Here is an 11,836-nt window from a genome sequence, read left to right as displayed (position 1 = left end):
GAAAGAGCTCGCTTGAAATATCAGACAACATTCCTCAGTAGTGTAGTGTTGTGTATGTGCATGTCACATATGGCTTTGCTACCAAAAGTATAAGTAGCTGAATGATTATTGTCATCAACAAATAGCATGAGAACTACCGCATTTGAAGCTTCTTTCCATCCAGCCATGGTGTCAATTCAAGAAGCATTGGTAGAAAGCTAGTAGCCATGGCATGGGATGGAAGGCAGTTCCAGCTATATTCATACAACAGGGACATAGATAGAAACAGCTCGGTCTAGCCACTCAATATATAAATATAAAACGTCATATTCGATATCCAGGCTACCTAGAGCCAAGAGCCGTGTGTAATGAACCCGGAAGAAACATAGAGAAGAAGACCTTTTCGGTGGTAATACTTTCAGAAAAGGAACGTATGAAACGCCCTGAAACAAACAACGTATAATTACAAGTATGGATTTGACAATTAAACTCTCTACAGAACCACCACTAGGTGAAGAACAATGGCTGAAGTTGCTATGACTTATCGAAAGTGGTTCAAAGAGAATAACTTTACTTAGGTTGCAAACAGCACCCTCTAATTGATTCTAGACTAGTCACTGTGCGAAAGAAACTAGCATTAGTTCTGATATTTCTCTTTGCAAAGTTGACGTTCTTTCCACTTTCTTCAAGTACTACTTTGGTCTAAAGTCTCGTGGATTGTTCGGTACGTATTCAATCAAGTGATAGCCAATTCCAGGTACACTGCTAGCCCAGCAAGGAGCGACTTCTGGCTTAAAGAGTGGTGTTCATCATCAATCTTCACATATGAGATATCCTTGGTTGCGTCACGCCGCATTTTCAGCTCCCATTGCCATTTGAGTTCAGCAATAGAGGCAAAAATAGCGTACCGTATAAGAACACAGTCACTAGGGTCCAGTATGTAGTGGACTGCCCATGAATGCACCTGGTGCCAAAGGTACTCTACTTCTGCGGGTATAACTTTATACTGGCGCACAACCATCTTAGATTCGGGGAAGGGGTCGAAGAGGAGCGTCTCTTGCGCGGCCTATCGGGATAGAGCGCATGTGCACACTCCATATGATCGTTGGATAGCTCACAATGCCCCAAGGCTTGCATTGAGCTGACAAGGGCATTCAGTTGGCGATTACTGCCGAGGGTATATTGAGAGAAATTTTGTCCCCTGAAAAATGCAAATGTCATATGTACTGCCCCATTAGCCGCGAAGTTATCTCCCTAGAGGTCACGAGCGACCGACAACTTTAATTTGGCGCAGCGGCACCAGGCATGAAGGTGGGTCTTTCTGCTTTTTATTTATTTTAATTATTATTGGTCAAGCGATCAATATTGCTACATAATCATAACTAAAATCGGAATAGAGCGGCCTCGATCACCAGGATCGAGAGTATAAATTGTGGCAATCCACGAGTACACACCTTCCATAGCGGCTTCTACAGCCGCTGCTAACGAACTAATGCCGTGAACCTCTTCGTTACGGATATGACTGCAGACTATATCCATTGCCTATGGCCTAGGGAGCTATCCCACGAAAGTGGCATATCTCCCTTTAGCTTTGGCCAAATCTTTGCTACATGTCTAACTCATATTTTTAGTGTTTTTGGTTATAGTTCTCCACGGGATCCCTTGAAAGAACCCAAATAGTTCGCAATAAATGTACGTATACGCCACAAGAGAGATAGACAGTTGACGTTCTAGGCAGATCGTTTTCCCCAAGCCAAGGGTCCGTTCATGCATGATCGTATAGACGATCTTAAAATAGGAGAATTTAGCTCAGGCTCGTATTACTTGTTCTATTGCTATCTGGTCTAGCAGTGGCATAGCCACACTATCGGTCTCGCATCATGAACTGTTTTACCATCTAGCGTGGTGATCCTTCAGGGTCTGGCAGTGTCGATCTTCTAGATGCTCATCTCCACTTCGGAATCCAGCCCTACCCGTGCCAAGGCGGTGTACCATTGGCCGAAACCCTGCTCGAAACTACGAAAGGCTTGGTTTCAAGCTTATTTTCTACGGCTGCCTGTTGTGTCGTCACCGCTGCGCATTCTTTTCCCAAAAAGAAAAAAAAAAAAGGGTCAAAGCCGATTCCTTTAGGGTTTAAACGAACGCAACACCCGTGTTCCATATTGGATACCATTTAGCGCTCGCTGCTCGGAACCTCGGAATGAGTCACTCTGAACTGTGGATGGCTTTTGTTCAGACGAACACGGTCCATCTTTCTAATAACGTCCTCATCCCGCTGAAACTGCCGTCGCCTTCAAGGTCAACCTGCCGAATACCTAGAGAAAACAAAGAAATAGGCTGAAGAGTAAAAACCTGCTTGGATGGCATGTTGTGTGCCCAAAATAATCCTGGCGTAGGGCTAAGCAGGGCTCAATTAGGCAGACAAGTAAAGGGTTTCACAAATACGATCTGACAATGGAAGCCCTACGGATCCGCAGTCCGTCCAAGGCGGCACCCGCGGGGTCCGCATAAGCAAATGTCACATCTCTGGTCCACTGAACTTAAAAGAAAGCGCTATAGTCGGAGACTACGCGTCGGGCCCCTTATCGGAATAGACCAATCCTGGTTCAACGAATGCTACTGCCTAAGTATCCTTCGGATTACCCGCCGGGCGATGTCATTCTATTGCCAAATCCGACTCTTATTGTTTGGTGTGAGTGGAGGCGAAGCGTCCATCCACTCAATGTCGTTACGGGGTCCATTGGGGGTCCATTAAAGGGCTCTTTTATCTGTAATGACCAGAGGAACTTGCCTGTCTCCCAGATAATGAAGCAAAATCCTCCATATTCTGTTATACCAACTGCCCACCATGTCTATTCAATTGAGCGTTGAAGGCGTTCCGCCGATTGTCGTACAGCCGTCCGACGGCGCAAAGAGTAAGCGACCGAAAGCCTCCAAAAAGAAGTCCAATCCGGCAAAGAAAGACCTCCTATTCCGTACTGTGGGCGAGTCCCTGGCGAGTCAGCTATATAGCCACTCAAAGCTAGATACTATATGCACTTGGTGTGCACTTCCTGCGGATCGTCAGCGTGATCAAGTTTCCTTACTTCCACCAACGGCAGATGACGCGAGATCCCGACGTTGTGGCAGCAGTTGCTGTGGGAGTAGCAGCAGCAGCCAAACCCTTGTGGAACCAGCATCAGACTCAGACGCGCTATCTTCTCGTCATTCCTCGAACACATACGGTCGTTCAAGCTCCGAATCATCCTTGCCTCTAGGGCGCAACGGGTTCGTACCGCTGTCTACGTCGACATCCTTACCGCAGACCAACCTACCCGCCCGAGATCATATGGACAATGCCGAAATCTTAGAGAGACTAGCTGGGCGCTATGGGAAAGTCTCACATATGGTAATACTCGACCGAAGTTACAATTTCTTCCTCAACAAGGCACGAACCGGGGCTTTGTGTTATAAGGTGCAAAATCAGGTAGCAATAGTCGCGGGGGACCCTCTATGTGAGCCATATTTGTTTTCTGATATCCTAGACGAATTCAAGGCGTACCGAAAGCAGTTCCACTGGGGAATTGCTTTCATGGGGGCCAGTGACAGTCTAGTCAAGCATGCGCGACATCAACATTGGGCTACACTACAATTTGGTGCTGAGCGTGTGCTCAATCCGATGACGAACGATGTGCTTATGGAGCGAAGTGGCAAGCGAATCATCGTCCAAAACAAACAACTACTCAATCCAGACAAGGGTGGCATCACCTTGGGTGTTTACGCTCCAGCATATGGGGCAAACCCGTCCCTACAGAGCGAATTAATGGCCATTTATGAATCATGGCGGCATCAACGCAATCAAGCCGCGGCCGCAGCCCAGGCTTTTATTACCGTTTACAACCCGTTCGATTTTCCAAATCTCATGATCTATATATATACCCGCGGCCCCGACGGTGTCGCGAACGGATTCGCGGCGCTTCGTCGGGTTGGTGCCAACGAAGGATATCATCTTGACCCCTGCATCGCTGCTCCGGGGGCACCTAAAGGGATTAGCGACTTGCTGGCTTACGCAGCCATGGCGCTTCTCAACCAAATGAATGTGTCTTACCTCAGTCTCGGATACGAACCTCTTACGACCCTGGGCGACGTGACGGGTTTACCATCGGCCATTGAAAAGATTACGCGGTCGTTATACCGTCACACCTTCCAGAGACTACCTATAGGGGGAAAGAAGGCTTATCATGACAAGTTCCGCCCCGATCCATTCTTGGACTCAGAGCTATATCTGGTGTTCCCATCAGGTGTCCCTGGACTGCGACATATGCTTGCCATGGTCCATATGGCCAACATCAGTATTCGCAAACTTGTTCGCTCCGAAGCGAAGTCCGCCTCGCATAAAGAAAGACCAGGAGACGATAGGTGACGTGCCTCGTCATCGACATGTTTTTTTGCGTACTATATTTTATTCCTAATGATCTGGACTTCATACGGGATTGGCGTTTTGGTTTGCAACCGTCATTTTGTTGAAGTTGCAAAATCATTTAAGTATATAATGGCAATATCCATGGATGTTGATCGCCGGTTGTACATCCCTGAGAAGCATTGCACCGTGATTGTTTGTATTATATATCATCATCGGCGTTCCTTGGGTCCCATTTGTTCGACTATAGGCACATTGTGTTTGGATCACAATTTTGATTATTGTTGGGTGTCAGTTTCAATACCACTTAAAATGCCATTGCTGTTATTCATGTCATTCCATGCAGACATTATCCCGAGTACGCCCTGAGGTAGATAAACTCTAGCGTGTTCCAAGACTAAGCGGTCCGACCGCCCACATTACTCACCATCCAACAGCTAATATTCCAGCACTTAGTTAAATAAGAGCTATGTATCCATCACTACTCCAGGCTGACAGCTAACATCACAACATGTGGATATATGAGCTGTGCGGCTAACCAGGCCACTTACCCTTAAAAAACAATTCGCAGAGAAAATTCTAGTTCCAAGGGTCCAAGGGTTCAAGGGACACATCGGGTGGGCATCTTTGAATAAGCCTTGCGCTCAAAGTTAACTCAGCCGTTTCCACTCTATTCCGTGAACTTGTGGATACCGTATAAACCCTAACTCCCTTCTAGGCCGTGGGGGTTTAACTATCCAAAAACTTAATAGTACGCCAGAGTATACGCATCATCACTCGCGAACATTCAGTCAGCCTCAGCTTAACATTCTACACTTCGACAACGAACGTCTTTTATGGACAATTTCAATAACCTTACATGCACATGCTTTCATCAACTTTTCCGCTATCAAGAGGTGCAGAGCTTAACCCAAAGATCAAAATAGAGATGCCGAACTTCGGCCGAAGCCTTCCGTCGTTAGCACCTTCGGGAAGAGCCGGCAAGGCTACTCGCTGAGGGAATTAACTAGTTAGTTAGTACTACCCTTTTTTGAGTCACCGACTGGCAATTCTGGACCCCAATTGATACTGCGTCATATAGCTTACTGCCGATTGTTCCACAGCCGACTCGGCGTATCTCTTTCCTGGAATGGCTTAGTGCGTTTATGATGTTGTTTGGGTACATATGTTAATCAAATTTCGGGACTAGTAGCAACTATTAGGTATGGTATAAGAAATTTATAATCAAAATAAAAAAGGGAGACATTGAGCATCATGAGAGGGTAAACATCAACTTACTCCAATCTATGGCAATAACTGCTGATGAGAACAAAGATGTTTTGTAAGAAATGAAATATCTGGAAGAGGTAATGTCAATGCAACTTGAAGACGGTTCTATATCTTTATTCCATTTTCTTCAAAGCACAGTCGTGAAGATAAGGGGACAGAGGAAGTCATAGATCCTAACGTCAAGGAAACTTGCATTATTCTTATCCAGAATAACCCTCTTCTGACTTCATATTGACCGGATGATGGCAACTAGAAAGAGCGCCAAATAAAGTAAGACTTTTTCACCAAGGAGCTCGAATTTAACAAAGTATAGATAGTATAAATATACTGTCGATTAAGAATAAGTAGCTCACTATTCAAATAACCGGCTTAGACATTACAGTCTAACTATAACGACGATTTTCGAGAGCATTATCTATCACAATGTTGGTCCAATTTGAACGTTATTAGTATAATCGAAAGCCCATGTACTGTATGGATTCTTTAAGAGTATGATCATATGTAAGTATGAAGTCGTCCTATACTAGTTGTCACACAACTAACTTGCTACTAAATCTTATACTTTAAAAGATATTATGAATAGGACTGATGCTATCCTTCCGCCTTAGTCTCAATATAAGCCATGCTGCATCCTGACTTTTAGGTCATTTTGCAATTCTACCCGTGCATGTGATATATCTCGGGCCTTCGGTGATAGTTAGCAAACAAATGAAAGCGCGAATAATAATAATAGTCGTAATTGCCACATTGACCTCACTTACAAAGTGATGTGCAGGGTACCTGTCCGAAGAGAGCCAATCATTGCCACACGGAGGTATACAACCCCGGAAAATACTCGTGATACATAGACACGCGCTCATTCTGCAGATACGAAGTCCAAGTCTCTCCATCCATGACATTTCAATGCATTAAAGTCCATTTCGGCTTCACGGACGAGTTAGATCGCCATTTTTGAGCCCCAGGCTCTGCCATAACCACGCCAACAAATTGGCTATATGAAAGCATCTAACTACTAGGGGTTACAAACACCAGTCGGAACCAGCGTCGATCTGCTTCGACTAGGATGGACGGTCGAAATAGGACAAGACAACACGCAATAGACCAGATTCATACCTTTGCGTAATATATTTCTATGTTTTCTTTTTTTCGATCCTGCCTATCAGAGAGACTGGCATGTAACACCTGCGCGGATCAACATTGTATATTGGGCATCTGCGCGAAGTAGATACACAATACTACCCAAGATCTACAGTTTGGCTTCAAGCTGTGATGAGGCTCTTGCAACTAATAGACTATATGAGGCGAAAGAAACTCCGTGATGACCAAATAGAACAAGCGGATTGCAGTGCATCAAGCCTTGCTAGGCTGTCTATTACTGCAGACTCATCTCATCATATACTGTGAGTTGCCAAGGCTAGATCACCCTTACCGAGCGTTTTGAAGCTTTGTTTGGCTCTGATTAAATAAGTGCTCACTCAGGTAAGGTTAGTGGCAAGACCTCGTTATCGCTCTATGATGGAAACCCAGACGATTCTCCTGCGATATGTTGTGCAGGATCGCCTGGAGGCACTGCTGAGGAGGCGATACCCGCAGGGAGGGTATCAAGTCAGTGTAAGCTCAGTATTTCTATTAATGTTTCTGAACCGCCACAGGTGGTTATCTAATTCCTTTGGATGGCCCTTTCTCCAAGCAATCATTGAGCAGGTATTTCCACCCTGATGAGATGGGGCCAGGCAATCGGATGGAAGCCCCTCGTCCTATTCTTCTCTGGCCTCATTCTTGGGCGTTTGCTTTCCTTCTTTGGACTTACGTGTGTTTTACATGGTTGCCTTGCCCACCTCGATCATTGTCACTTGCCTTTCAAAATCAGCCTTGCCGCCTGCTTGCTGAGCACGGAAAAGGTGCGGAGAAACACCTCAGCGCCAGCGCAGCTTACGGCAACTAATGCATCATAAGGTTGGATAAAACGGGGCTGTGCTAACAATGACCAAAGATTCGACGAGGAATTTGCTACCTGACCTTACCACAAGCATTATCGCAGGTTGGTCATTGCACCGTACCCGCCACCTATATGCACGCGGCTTGAAACGAGCCAGCCTAACGGATGCACCATTTGTGAGAGGTGATACTAATACCGACCCAATAGGATGATATCGACAGCTGTAGCGCTGTGACCGGGGCGTGCTGAGAAGTACGCAGCTGAAGACAACTCGTTTCTACTTCTATTCATAGCAAGGAGTGGTGGCGGTATATAAGGATGAGAAAAATATATTATCTGTTTGAGCACCTCCAAGCCAGGACTATTGTGCAAATGTGAATATGAACACTTTTCTTGTTGTTCGTGTATAAACACGGTCTCTTGGTTCTTCTTGATATTGAGTGCGCAAAAGCAAATTCCACACAGCCTTGTTGCGCGATGAGCCGAGGACGCTCCCCCAATATAACCCCCAATCAGGTTATTGAGGGCAAATACATGAATCCAAAGAAGCTCATTAAATTGCTGGGAAATGAATATGGGCACGCCAATTTTCGAGTCGAGGTGTGTTTTCTTTGCTCGTCATTAGGACATCCGTCCATGACTAAGGTATGCCGTATAGTTACGCTTGGATCAATATAAGATATACGTGTTGGATCAAGAACGAGCCCGGTCGCCGGGACTAACTCAGGTTTGGACTATGCGGGTGACTGGCGTGATCGAATGTACTAAATCTTTACCCAGGAGCAAATCAATGAGTGTCGAGTATGGTATTAGCAAAATCTCCATGCAAAAACATTATCAATACGTTGTACAATAAACATCAAACGGGAACCCACTCAAGACGTTGCACAATCGGGGAGATTTATGGCGGGGTTGAGGGGTGAGGAGGTTGGACATGGCGTAATATTGATTGACATCCCCATTACTCTATAAGTGCAGACAAAATAACACCTTGTGATGACACCTGCATAAGTTACATCCTCATTGGCTATTGTAGGCGCAACGACTAGGGTTGATCCTCGATTTTAGGAGGCATTCCGCGAGCCCTGGAGAGTCTCCCGCTGACTGACAAACACGGAGAAAGCCTGCTGATCGCCGGCATGTGTTGAAAAACGGCCCGTCGTTTGCATTCGCTCCGCGCTCAGCTGCCTTTTACCCTCATAAGACCGTTTTGCCCAGTAGTTCAAGTGCTAACAAGGTAGAAACATTGTCACCCAATGCCTTGTGGGAACATATGGCTGCGGCTTACATGTTCAGCCTCAATAGAGCCGTGGCGACAATGTTCAGCCTCTTGAATTAGAGCCGCATGCAAAAGATATCGTGGGCACTGAGATTGAAGCCTCGAGCTGTGTTCTCGCATGGTGTATAAATGCATGCGTCTCTAGACTTGTGGTATTCTAGATGTTGACTGACAATTCAATCCCTCGGTGCGCCGGACAATGGACCACAGCTGCCCTTCTTCCCGTGTTGATCAATTCCTAGAGGAAAAAATCAAGTCCAGGACGAACAGTCTCTTTAAATCTAGGAACGAGGTTGCTCAGCTAGTGGTTTATCTTTTTTCTTCGTCAAAGGACTCATGCGGCAGACGGACATTGCAAACCAAACAACCCATCCCGATCAATCACATCTCAGAGCTGAAGCGACTCCATCAGGTAATTCCACACCACTTTGTATGGCCCACTTCCCATTCAATAGCTAATGTATCAACTATTTTGCCATAGGAAGAGACCTCTGCTTGTGCACAAGTCTATACGGTCTCGCAGCCGCGATCGTGGACGACATTAAACATATCGAGCGAACTTTTCCACAATCTCCTAGAAGAACAAAGCGTCTTTCCCTATTTCTGGAAGTCGGTCCTCACATTTGGCATCAGAGTCGTGGAGAATGAATATGTATTTCCTCCTTTTCGTACCAAAAGCTCGCGGAGGGTAGACGGCAAAGTTGATGGTTAGATTCCGAAAGCCTTTACGTCTTCAATGCAGAGAATACCTTATAGGTTGACTGGTGGCACAGAGATTGCATATGTGATCCGGCGAGTCGAACGTAACCAGCGCCCGACGTCCAACGGGGAGTGTCCCTGGTCCATTCGTCAGACGGGTGTTTACCACAAATTGACATATCCGCATGATGGATCAGCAAGCTCGTCGGTGTTCATTCTGATCGCGCCCTCCCGTACTATTGAAAATGAGGTCTCTCAATGCCTCCCCGGAAGCCCATCCGAGGGGGAGGTCATGAAGCCGCACTTCTCTATTCACGAGAGACTCATGGCTGATGGCCTCAGCAGCTGGATGGATTACATGGCTTGGTTAGAGTCTGAATGCAAGCAAAAGGTATGTTCGTTCGCTGTCTTGTAGTCTTCATACTCTTACCAATGTGTATGCACCTGCATGTATCTGTTTTCCGCTTCGGTTTACGCGGGCTAAACTAGGCGCTCTTTAGGCCGACCGACTCATTGTCTGGGATGTCGAAGACCGAGATAAACATTTGACATACTTCAAGGTGGACGACAGACAGCGCCTTAAGCAACTGGGAGATTACATAACGGATTTGATTGTCATCCTTCAGACTGCTGTGAACACCATCGGTCGCATTGGGAAGAGCTGCCAACGACACTGTCAACTGAGCTGTGGTGCCGGGAATGACTGTTCCTGCAGCTCCATGATCGGAGAGCTTAGCGAATATGAAGAAGAATCCCGCATTTACCTGGAACGGGCCAAGGTGTTACAGGAGCGGGTTCAATCAACAGAGCAACTGGTAGGCAGCCACCATCACCCCACTCTCAGCACTGTTGCTAACATGCTGTGAACTGACAGTTGACCGATCTACTCAGCTTCGAGGAGACGCGAGCCTTGAAGCAATTGGCACGAGCATCACATGTGGAGACAAAAGCTTTGAAAGAACTGGCCCAGACTTCTCAGGAGGAAAGCCACCACCTCGCCGAGCTTGCAGTGCGTTATTTTCCAATGTGGCTGTGATGGACGTACCACTGATGAGGATTTTCGATAGAAACGGAGTGCAGAAGACGCTGCGGCTGTGAAAATGCTGAGTCTTCTTGGCCTGGTTTACCTTCCCACCACCATTGTAGCGGTGCGTTCCATTGGCTGACCTTAGAATGGATCAAAAAGAGGATGGCTGACTCTTCCATATAGAACTTCTTTTCTACAGCGTTCGTCAAGATTGATGAACAGGGAGGCATATACATATCACCCTGGGTTTGGATTTTGGCAGTTATCTCAGTTCCCTTAACGGTAGCTACGGTCTTTCTGTGGATCCTTTCTGTGCGATATAGTGACTCATCTTGGTTTCTGAAGGTGACTCGGATTCGGCATAAACCAGTGTCGCACAGGGAGGGCGAAGAGGCAGACTTGGAACGGGGCAGGTTGCGAGGCCAAACGGAGACTGACGTGACCCAGGGCAGGATGCCCTTATTCAGCCTGATGCGCCCGTCTACCTATGCCACCACCACGACGAAGGCCGATTAAACCAACATTCTTACCCCATTTTACGTTCTTATGTAATTTGGTTTTGCTTTGAAGGGTGTGAATGAAGGCAACGAGTATTCATAGTCTTCACAGATCTACTGTAGATAGAATGGACAGCGCAGTAGGAAGTACTAGTAGATATTACAGAAGAGATAACGCTCCGATGCCCCTCTTTCAATGCCCTGGACGACCTACGTAATATGAGGGTGAAGGGGTATAGAGATCGGGCAAAGGAGAAGGCAAAGAAGGAGGAACCAGCAGAGAAAGTGAAGAGTGAACCTGGAAGTGACGCGCAGCCGCAGTACAGACGGTCCACTGGGGGAGATCCTAATGGACAAGCTCCAGGATCACTGCCTCGTTGCCCGATAATGTCATTCTTTATTCGACAATTTCTCCTTACTAGTAGAACACTATTGTCAAGCCCGCCAATAAGACCGCCAACGGCGCGAGGTCAACGTTCGTCAGTCAGTCTGTTCCCCGACCCGGCGGAGGCAACCGCTCACACCCATCGAGGGAGTGTCTTGATCTCCGCCACCACTATTTTACTACTACATACTACTAGTAGCCATACTAGTACTGTAGTAGTTTTACCATGAGAAATGAATAGGTAAGCAGGCGGCAGCACCCCCGTCCCGCCTTTTTCTCAGTTTGTTGAGTTCTTTCACCCTTTCCTCTACAGCGTCTTCCACCCAGACGGTGGAGCAATTCACCACCACCTGCGCCCAGTAC

The 11,836-nt window shown here is 46.6% G+C and overlaps 4 protein-coding genes across 4 annotated transcripts; 3 read left to right on the top strand and 1 right to left on the bottom strand.

Moving 5' to 3' along the window:
• Positions 1 to 715: 715 nt before the first annotated feature.
• On the bottom strand, positions 716 to 1,133 carry ANOM_007728 (uncharacterized protein; the record flags this gene model as incomplete). Its single annotated transcript, XM_015552984.1, has 2 exons — positions 716 to 1,045; positions 1,098 to 1,133. 2 exons carry the CDS (start codon positions 1,131 to 1,133, stop codon positions 716 to 718), a joined length of 366 nt encoding a protein of 121 aa, XP_015405962.1.
• Positions 1,134 to 2,827: 1,694 nt separating this feature from the next.
• On the top strand, positions 2,828 to 4,381 carry ergS (the record flags this gene model as incomplete). Its single annotated transcript, XM_015552983.1, has 1 exon — positions 2,828 to 4,381. One exon carries the CDS (start codon positions 2,828 to 2,830, stop codon positions 4,379 to 4,381), a length of 1,554 nt encoding a protein of 517 aa, XP_015405954.1.
• A 2,562-nt stretch (positions 4,382 to 6,943) lies between these two features.
• ANOM_007726 (uncharacterized protein) lies at positions 6,944 to 7,592 on the top strand (the record flags this gene model as incomplete). Its single annotated transcript, XM_015552982.1, has 3 exons — positions 6,944 to 7,047; positions 7,116 to 7,281; positions 7,518 to 7,592. The coding sequence occupies 3 exons, from the start codon at positions 6,944 to 6,946 to the stop codon at positions 7,590 to 7,592; spliced, it is 345 nt and encodes a 114-aa protein (XP_015405955.1).
• Positions 7,593 to 9,601: 2,009 nt separating this feature from the next.
• Positions 9,602 to 11,107, top strand: ANOM_007725 (uncharacterized protein; the record flags this gene model as incomplete). Its single annotated transcript, XM_015552981.1, has 5 exons — positions 9,602 to 9,955; positions 10,065 to 10,379; positions 10,439 to 10,573; positions 10,632 to 10,712; positions 10,775 to 11,107. The coding sequence occupies 5 exons, from the start codon at positions 9,602 to 9,604 to the stop codon at positions 11,105 to 11,107; spliced, it is 1,218 nt and encodes a 405-aa protein (XP_015405956.1).
• Positions 11,108 to 11,836: the final 729 nt, after the last annotated feature.

The sequence above is a fragment of the Aspergillus nomiae genome (genome assembly GCF_001204775.2).
Source record: "Aspergillus nomiae NRRL 13137 chromosome Unknown contig00176, whole genome shotgun sequence".
In the NCBI taxonomy this organism is placed as follows: domain Eukaryota; kingdom Fungi; phylum Ascomycota; class Eurotiomycetes; order Eurotiales; family Aspergillaceae; genus Aspergillus; species Aspergillus nomiae.
The sequence above is the reverse complement of the archived record's forward strand: the minus strand, read 5'-3'. Positions and strand labels throughout refer to the sequence as shown.